Source organism: Symphodus melops, assembly GCF_947650265.1.
Source record: "Symphodus melops genome assembly, chromosome: 23".
Lineage (NCBI taxonomy): Eukaryota > Metazoa > Chordata > Actinopteri > Labriformes > Labridae > Symphodus > Symphodus melops.
The window spans coordinates 2,027,725-2,037,953 of NC_136713.1; the positions used below are offsets into that span (position 1 = coordinate 2,027,725).

A 10,229-nucleotide genomic window follows, 5' to 3' on the forward strand; every position below is an offset into this window, starting at 1 on the left:
CAGAGAACCAACAGATGTCTTTAAAGTCAGATGTTACCCAGGAATGGGACCAAGTCTTCCTTGCTAACCTGCATTCATCCACTAAACCAAATACTCATTTGGAAGCCTGAGCATTGCTGGCAGAAAGGCCATAACAAAGAAATGTTCCTCCACCAGTGGAAGACTGCTACCATGTAGTTCATGGAATCTATTCAATGACACAGATCACTTGTTCTCTGAAGCTTCACAAAAACTCATTTGAGGATCTCTGGATAAAATGAAAATCCTATATCTCCCCTAAACTCCCATTTTTTCTTTCAACAGCTTTTCCTTTAGTTATGAACCCCTGTATACTTTGTTTTTCTCTTTGTTTTTCTTTTCAGTGGGAGATCACCTCATCTCTTACATCGGATTTATTTTGTTCTGTGTTAAAGCACAAAATCATAAAAAGAGGAATCACTCTATTGTTTAAGCACAAATGACTGTACTGTACAAATGTCTCTGAATATGTGTGATTACAAATAAAATTTAAAAAAAGACATATGACTGAAATGAAGTGTGAGCTGATTCCTCTGTCAGTCCCTGATGGATGAAGCTCTCCTCAGCTTGCAGAGCTTCTCCACACACAAGATGGTGGAGGTTCCTCCTCTGTGGATCATCAGCTGCTCCTCTCTGCTCCACCAGAGTCCTGATCACTCACAGAGATCATCTCCAGCTAATGAGAGAAGAAGAGAGAGGACAGAAATCATTTTCATCAGCTGTGAGTCATCAGATTCCCCCACAGCGCTGTAACTAAGCTCCGCCCCCACTCCACCTTTGGACTTTAACACTGAACGGTTTCATGTTGGTGTCTGAGGGTGAGTTTACACTGAGTTATGAGAGCTTCACGTCCACACACACTCAGACACACACAGTGTTGTTCTGTCCTACCAGCTCTGACAGCCGACTGTTCTCCTCTCCACTTTAAAGAGTCAGAGCAACACATTCAGTTCAGAGAAGAAACAGGACTTATTATAGTCAGGTCAAAGGTCAACTAACCATGGGAGGAAAATAGAAGACGGCGTAGTTTGGACATGAATCCTCTCTGATGTTTCTTTGTTTCTGTCAGTTGTCCTTCCTGCATTTGTTCCTGCAGCTGTGTAACTTTAGTCTTTGAGCCTGTTTGTCTTCAACTTCTTCATATGATTCATATCGTTTGTTCACAGTCTGTTAGATATTGTGATAGGTTATATGAAGATAGCTCCGCCCCTTTTATGAAACTCTGGGTTGACTTCTCAGGATCATCACCAGCTTCATGTGAGTGTTCAGCACCATCTCTTCTGTCAGGGTTAGTGAAGCCAGATCACAGAAAACAAACCCTGAGTATGTTGAACTCTCTTTGTAGCAGAGAACCAAGAAAAGGATTTCTCCAACAACAAACAACAAGAATGTAAATATATGTATGAGCTGATATGTAGAGGGTTTACTGAAGAACACTGAGAGACTGACCTCAGAGTCTTCAGTCCATAGTTTGGATTCTTCTGAAGATCACTCAGCAGCTTCATGTCTGAATCCTGCAGCTTGTTGGAGGTCAGGTCCAGCTCTCTGAGATGGGAGGGGTTGGACTTCAGAGCTGAGGCCAGAGAAGAACAGCTGATCTCTGACAAACTGCAGCGCTCCAATCTGAATAAAGAATAAAAGAAGAATAAAAATAATGTGTAATCCAGTCACATGTGTTCAGGTTGTGATGAGTATCTCAACATCACTTTGTCCTGATGAATCAAGTTTTCTCTAAATGATTAGAGGATCATTTCTGATTGTGTATTCACTAAATCTAAATCCTCCAAATGTCAGCTCAACATTCATCCAGCTGTTCATGTGCACAGATGAAGAACAGGCTGCTGATCTCAGTCAGCTCTGTGATGTTACTACATTTATCAAATCACACATTATTCAATTACAAGTCTTCATGATTTCACTTCTTCACAGAACCAGAGGAAACCAGAGGCTTCATGTGCACCTTGTTCAACTTTACTTCACAGAGTCACAAAAACATTTTCACATCAAATCTCTAAATTATTCAGAAACTTCAAGAATAAGAAATCTCCTAAATCATTAAATATCCAGAGATTTAAATTCAGACAAATCCTGAAAATATATAAATCCTGAAATGTGCAACAATGGAGGATGTGGATTGAAATGATTCAAATGAATGACACAGTCAGTGATCTGACCTTAGAGTCTCCAGTCTGCAGTTTGGACTCTGCAGATAATCACACAGCAGCTTCACTCCTGAATCCTGCAGGTTGTTGTAGTTCAGGTCCAGCTCTCTGAGATAGGAGGGGTTGGACTTCAGAGCTGAGGCCAGAGAAGAACAGCTGATCTCTGACAACCTGCAGTCCCACAATCTGAATAAAGAATAAAAGAAGTAAATGTAGATGACAGTGAGCTTTATACATGAATGTGTGATGTTGTCCACATGAACACACTGATATGATCATCATCTGTTCATTCACACATTGAAGGACTTCATAGTGATTCATTCATGTTTTTGTACTTCCTGATCATTCTTAGATTGAAACGTACAATATGTTGAATTTTATTAGAATCTTTACATTTAAATATCTGAATTCATTTCAAATGGACTAAACCCATGTTAAAATAACAGTCAACAATGAAGTCTTGAAGCATTGTGATGCTAAAGTGTTTGTTCAGCATGCTGGTAACTGTAAGAGTGGACTGAATCTATTTGATATTAATATGAGGCTGTGATAGAGCTGTCACCTTTCTCTCCTCCTTTCTTCTCTGAGGGAGAAACTCTTCATCCTTACATTTGGACTTTAGGAGCTCTCTTAAGGACTGACATGCTTTGTGAATAACCTTGATCTTTACCAGGATCTAGTCTTTAATCTAAGTAGAAATGTAGCTGCAGCGTGTTCCAGCTCCAGCTGTCTGCCACTGTGGCTGAAACTTCTCTTCTCCCTTCTGTTGTCCTCGTGCCCTGCTGTCACTCTCCACTCTTCTCAGGACTTTTTTCATTTCAATCTTGATTTGAACCCGTCTGTTGTCGGGATCTGATGCTTTTAAAGCCTTGAACCAAAAGTCTTTTTCATGACAGAAAGCCTGGGCTAAAATCTGTGTGCCAGTGCACAATTCAAGTGTAGCGAGCGCTCACAGGAGTGACAGCAGTGAAGCTGTCGGGTACGTTGACAACACGTCCAACTTATTAAAGCAGTTAAAAAGATAGCACGCCAACGTGAACATCACTGCAAGCAGGAACAAAGAGAGTGTGGAGCAAAGCCAAGTCTCCTTTGCATTTAAACAGCCTCTTGATAATAATTCTGAACGGGCCAAAGACATAACAAACACCACTGCTGTTTTTATTACAGTGGATTACATGCAGAATGGGACTTTGTGTTTTTACAGCTTCTTATATTGACAGAGGGAAATATGAATAGTTGTGAGATGAAACTGTCCCAGCTTTATTTTGTGCTCTAAAAAGTGCTGACTTCATAAACAGAAAGGTGTCAGTGTTTGTCTCTGTCATTTAAAACACATCTTTTTATATATACTATAGGCTATATGGATGATTTTATTTCATTCATTTCTTTCATTGATTGGAGACTCTTTTGGTTATAAGTATATTTGATTTGATGTTATTTTTGAATGTTTCATTTAAAATGTCATGTAAAAGAAACCTGAGCAGGTGAAGTCTGAACTGTCCATGCTGAACTTAAGACAATGTGTGAAAGGGAAGTTGTAAATGTTCCTGATAAAGAAAAAGAAAGTGTTGCATCAGGTCCCTTACTGGACCCAAAATGTACCCAACCCAATCTTCAGAACTGAGAACCGTACCCAACCCAAATGTTTGTGTAGCGTTACAGCCCGAGTAGAGACACAGCTGATAGTAAAATCATTTCATCAAGTTCTCAACAAATCAAAATGTGAACCATGTTTGAACAGCATCCCCCCCTTTTTAAAAGCAGGAATAAGACGGGGGTCCTTCATGTTGTAGCTCACCTCTTTTTATGTCTGATTATTTGATGTTTCTGTAAAAGTCTGACAGAGTTGACTCAAATCTGGGACACAACTTTAACAGGTCCAAATGTTCCTAAAAACAACATTTTAAAGTGTCGATGACTATAATAGTATTTTACACCTTTAGTATCAGAAGGTTTTATAGTTTGAAGAGTTTGACACTTTTTTAAATAGTTTAAAGCTTTAAATTGTTTTCTGCCATCGGGCAGGTTTAGACATGAAACAAAGAAATCAGAACCAACATTTGGGATTTCAAATTAGTTTCATCATAAAAATCTGTTAAAGGGATTTTCATTAAAAAAAGGAATAAGTTCATTTGTAAGAGGTATTTTTAAGTTTGTTTGTCTGGGACATGATGTTTCCGAATTCTGAAGAATGGGTGAAATTCAAACACAGTCAACACAGTTTCTATTATATTCATATCTATATTACAGTCAGTGATCTGACCTCAGAGTCTCCAGTCTGCAGTTTGGACTCTGCAGATAATCACACAGCAGCTTCACTCCTGAATCCTGCAGCTTGTTGTCTCTCAGGTCCAGCTCTCTGAGATGGGAGGGGTTGGACTTCAGAGCTGAGGCCAGAGAAGAACAGCTGATCTCTGACAACCTGCAGCCCCTCAATCTGAATAAAGAATAAAAGAAGTAAATGTAGATGACAGTGAGCTTTATACATGAATGTGTGATGTTGTCCACATGAACACACTGATGTGATCATCATCTGTTCATTCACACATTGAAGGACTTCATAGTGATTCATTCATGTTTTTGTACTTCCTGATCATTCTTAGATTGAAACGTACAATATGTTGAATTTTATTTGAATCTTTACATTTAAATATCTGAATTCATTTCAAATGGACTAAACCCATGTTAAAATAACAGTCAACAATGAAGTCTTGAAGCATTGTGATGCTAAAGTGTTTGTTCAGCATGCTGGTAACTGTAAGAGTGGACTGAATCTATTTGATATTAATATGAGGCTGTGATAGAGCCGTCACCTTTCTCTCCTCCTTTCTTCTCTGAGGGAGAAACTCTTCATCCTTACATTTGGACTTTAGGAGCTCTCTTAAGGACTGACATGCTTTGTGAATAACCTTGATCTTTACCAGGATCTAGTCTTTAATCTAAGTAGAAATGTATCTTGTGAGAAATTAACTAGACTTCCAGGAGACAGCAAATGTTCTGAAGAATGAAGGTGAAAGAAAGCCACAGGAGGGCATCCTCTTTCTCAGACAACACCATACAAAATGTAAATGTAATTTGATTATCACAGAGTCACTGTCTCCAGAGGACAGGATACAGGAAACTTCAAATAACTATTGTAATGTAAAGATCACCATTTGTTAAGTGTAAGGTCACCTCCCTCCATCTCTCTGTACTGCATATAAGGACTTGTAATGTAAGGGTTAGACAGAAGATGCTCTGGCCTCTCCTCCGTGCTGCACGTATTAAAAGAGATCTGATTCAAGCGCCACCGTGAATTTTCTTCTTGAGAATTAGCAACTCTCCACCTCGTAAAAGGAGAATTTTCCACGACATTTTGGCGACGAGTGAGGGAATAGACGTTTCCCGCTGTTTGCTTCCTGAGCCTCGACTGAAGGAGCTGCCGGCCGGGAAAATTCCGCTCTTACAAACGGAGATTTTGGATCCCACCTGACATCAGGTACAGGGTGCAGACAGCGGACGCTCTATCTACAGTAAGTGAGTACGGCGTTTTAATCATTTGCTCAATTTGTAAAAGCCTAGGTAGCTGAAACGTAATTCCTTCGTGGTGGTTTAGTTTATGCATTTCGGGTCCATGTAAAGCCTGTGTGGTTTTGGATGCCATGAGAGCTCATTCGGAGCTGCACTTAAAGAATTGGTTATTTTTTTCCATGTTAATCCTGTGTGGTATTGGAAATTTTATGTTGTATGTTGTTTGTTTAAAGGCTCAAGTATAGAAGCGTATGTCCATGTAAAACCTGGGTGGTCTTGGAACTTTATGTTGTGTGTTAAGTATGTCTTAAAACGAGAAAAGTTAAGAAAAAGAAAAAACGAAAAATGAAACTAAAATATCTAACAAACAGCACGAGGCTGTCTGCACTTAAAGAATAAAACATGCGAAACAACGATTATTATATATATACAAGGCCCCAATACAATAAAATGGGCGTATGAGTGATAATAAAAAAAAATAAAAACTTTGTTTGCGACATTCAGTGTCTGGCATACAGATTGTATGCTATTGAGGTGCGTTGCTCGGAACTTTATGTGTCATACAAACCACCTGGCTGAATTAAGTTGCGAAAGGTTTTAGTGTGTGTTTGATAAGATCCAACCATGCACTGTATGGGAAGATCAGTGTGATTGTGAAGTTGTGTGAGTGACAAGCCCATTGAACGTTTAAGCACATCTGTCCCAGTGAGTCACTGAAAACATGAGAAAACAAAACGGGGAAAAATAACATTTATATCTGAATTTTTCCTTTTCTAACAGGCTCTGCTGAATTAAGAGCAGACAAATGGGGATTATGTGATTTAGAGATGTTCAACTTTAGCAGTTCTTCACACATGAGATGTCTTCTATTAAAAGAAATTAAGCACAGAATGTTTTATGATGGCGTTGAGTATGTTAGACTAAAAGGTAAAAATGAAAGTAGGGAAGAAAAGATTATTTTGTTTTTTCAAAATTAGTAGAGATTGAAAGGAAAAAGAAATGAGGTTTTAAATAAGAAATGAAGGACAAGTAGAAATGTAGGGTTAGATTTTAAGATGTGACTTCCTCCTCTGTCTCCACACCTACAACTCTGCAGCAACACCTCCTCCACAGGAGGTCAAGCACACCAGACGAACTCTCAGAAAGAAGAGGGGCCGACCACACACCCGGATTTAAAAGCCTTCTTTCTGTCTCCTTAAGCAAGTAACTCTGTTTCTCCAAGAAAGAATTTTTACACAGGCCATGTCAACCGAACAACATAAAGGAGGTTGCAGAGGAAACACCTGAAAAAGACTGGAGATTGATGGGCCACAGAGTCCTGGACAGAGATTGCCACCAAAAAGCAAAAGGAGAAGAAGACTGGGTCCATATCGAACTGAAAGTGCAACAGCACTGACTCCAAGAACAATGCTACAAAAGGGAAGGAGATGGGAATCCTGAGTTTAATACAAGATCCAGAAGAATCCTGGTCACATGCACCACTTGAAGGTGTCTGTTGTAGGATTCCTCTTGACAAAGCCAGAGGAGGCAGTGGAGGAAGGTCAGAGTAGTGAGCAGCACATACAGAGACACACACACACACACACACCTACACACACAGAAAACACTGATTCGACTGAAAAAGAATAAACATTGCAACTAACACTGTAATGATAATTAAAATTTTAAACAATTTTGAATTTTAGAAATATAATAGCATATTATATTGTTTTCCAGTCAAAATTTAATTTTAGACGAGATTAAAAGATATCCATTTAGTCCTGAGACTGTTTTGAAATCATTGTTTTATAAAATAAGGTGCTATTGTTGAACTTTTCTAAATCTCACCATACCTCCCCCATCGTGCCTGAAGAAAAACCAAATTGGGGTTGGAATTCATTAAAGTACTTAAGGGATGTAAATAAGGGTGGTCAGCATCCGGCAGATGTCTGTAACACCTATGTTAATCAGCTTGGGTTTTTAGTTTGTTTTAACAAATGCAAATTCTAGCATTCTTCTTTTCATCTTGACTCACAGTTCTGGGTTGCTTTCACAATCAATGGTGCATTTTATTCTTGGATGTAGACGCCATACGGTGTTCTTCTCCAACTTTCACTGTGGATTGAAATAGAGCTGAGAAATTAGTTTTTATCAACCATTGTGTATTAATACACTTGTTCAGTATGTTGACAATGTCTGTGTATATGTTTCCCTATGCAGAGGCATTGTCAAGCTGAGACAGTGTTTGTTGTTTGTCCATTTTTGTTTTCTGGCAGAAAACGGTCTTAAATTTTGCAGGACAAGTTTTGCAAACTATTTTTAGTCTTTAAAAAAAAAAAAAAAATGCATTATTTTACTCCGGAGTTTCATAAATTTGGTCCTGATTTACCTCCACAATCTTGGATGTTAATAAAACTGAAAAACAAACAAACGGTTGCCTAATTGGTTTGAACAGGCTATTGTTGTCCATGGATTTTAAAAAGGGTGGAGATCTCCCGACCCCCACACATGGGGGTAGAATTTTGGCCATGACTGACTTTTTTGACTTGAACTCCTGACACAGATAAAGCTTCAACTGACTTGACACAAGCTTTATCGAGTTCCCTCTGTCTATGACTACCAGACACTACCAACCTTTTTAAATCTTTTTGTGCACTCATGTGATTTTAAAATGAAGAACAGTCTTAACCTTACTCTTTACAGCTCAAGATGGAGAACCACACCCCTGTCTGTGTCAAAACCAAGAGCTTTGACACTCCTTTCATTAACTTTGATTTTGTTTTCTTTATAGATGTTTCTGCTATGAGATCCAACAGATGGATCCCCTTGTGTCTCATCTATGTACTAACACTGCTAACCTGTCTGCTCAGGCAGCTGTCATTTCATCAGCATGTAAATGTCAGCTCATACAGGTGCTAATGACCCAGAGTCATTGGGATTTGAAGCTCCTGGGACTGCTGCTCTTTCACCTGTCTCCCCCACTCTACAAATGTTTTATCTGTCCAAAATGACGTTTTTACCCCTCAAAGATATCTCTGTGCGTCAAAAGTTTGACACATGGTCTTGAAACTAAAACTAAAGAAATACATTTCAAAATCATGAATGACATCTACCCATCCAAAGAATTACTTAGGTTACGCTTCAATATTGAAGATAACATCTGTTCATTCTGCAAAAGTGACATAGAAACCACGGACCATATCTTTTTCTCATGTGATGTGACTCATACATTCTGGGTTGAGATCCATAAATGGATCGCAAAGGGAATATCGTCACGTCTACCTTCCATCTCCAGAGATGATATTACATTTGGAATCTCAAACAATACAAATGAGGAACTTTGTCTTAATTTGATTCTGTGTCTGGCAAAATTCTTTATTCACAAGAATAGATTTTTAAAGTCATCCCCCAATTTTGTCTCTTTTCTGAATGATTTCAAACTTTATCTCAAGTCCTTAAAACTAATTAATGGAAAAAAAGCAAAAATGATATACGATGTTTTGAAAAACTTTCCCAAAGTATTAGACAACTAACATTACATACTCTTGTATATTTCATTTACTATTTATTTCTCCTTAATTTCCTTTTTCTTCTCAGAACAAGCGGTGTGAAGCTCAGATGGACGGAAATCGGCAGACTTGCACTTCCGCCATCCTCTCCGGCATGTTGCCGGAAGCTGTAACCGTACTACAACGCTGTAGTTTTCTCGATGACCAAATAATCAATAATAAAAATCTAGTGATATTTTCCAAAGCTCACATACACAAGCACACTCTAATGTTTCACCCGACGATAACTTTATTTCTTTATTATCCATCCATCCTCGCGAGCAGCGCCGTCCGTCTATTAGCCTCACGGCTAGCCTCCATACGAGCAGGCCGTCCGTGCATTAGCCTCACGGCTAGCCTCCATACGAGCAGGCCGTCCGTGCATGAGCCTCACGGCGAGCCTCCACACAGGCTTGTTTTACTTTAAATGAAATTATAAACCTACGATTGTCGACAGTATAACCAATGCTTCATTTTTTAAACGTGTATATAAATTTACTACGCTCACGGAAGTGGATGGGGAATAAAAGAAACTACAAAGTGTAGTTCTAGATTTTGTCCACTGGGTGGCAGCAAACACAGTAAAACTCGACACATTCTGGTCGAATACTACGTCCGGGGAAGAAAATAAAAGTCTAAAATAGAAAAATAACATGATAGTGTGGGTTTGGGCCAGTAACTCGACACTCTGAACATAGTTTGTGATATATAAGCACCACGTGTGTAGTATTTGGCTCGATGACTAGCAGATATTACCTCTGTTAAACTTTCTTTTTTTTTTTTTTTTCTTCTGGCCAGGCCTCGGAAAGCCACTTTTGTTTTTAGTGTCGTCCTAACAACCAAAATAATATCCATAAATAAAGTCATTTATTAAAAAGGCTTCAAATTAAGTTGATTGTGAATTTAAAAAAACCGTAAGAAAGTTTTATTTAGAAAAGGGAAACGGAAGTTACAGGGGATTGTAATAGCCGCTAACTTGAGCATAGTTTGGCTGTAGTTGCTAAACCCGTCC

At 38.8% G+C, this 10,229-nt stretch overlaps 2 protein-coding genes across 2 annotated transcripts in view; both read right to left on the bottom strand.

Annotated features, from left to right (window-relative positions):
* The window catches only part of LOC306818939 (protein NLRC3-like), a 55,117-nt gene that overhangs the window by 28,344 nt on the left and 16,544 nt on the right, over positions 1–10,229 (bottom strand). The gene's annotated exons all lie outside the window — the stretch shown is intronic.
* LOC306818937 (NLR family CARD domain-containing protein 3-like) overlaps positions 314–10,229 on the bottom strand; it is a 22,881-nt gene continuing 12,965 nt past the window's right edge. Inside the window, exons 8-11 of the mRNA XM_079336675.1 lie at positions 4,444–4,617; positions 2,193–2,366; positions 1,468–1,641; positions 314–694 (exon numbers count right to left, since the gene is read on the bottom strand). Coding sequence (XP_079192801.1) covers positions 685–694; positions 1,468–1,641; positions 2,193–2,366; positions 4,444–4,617 — 532 coding nt within the window. The 3' untranslated portion in view covers positions 314–684. The remainder of the gene's footprint in view (positions 695–1,467; positions 1,642–2,192; positions 2,367–4,443; positions 4,618–10,229) is intronic.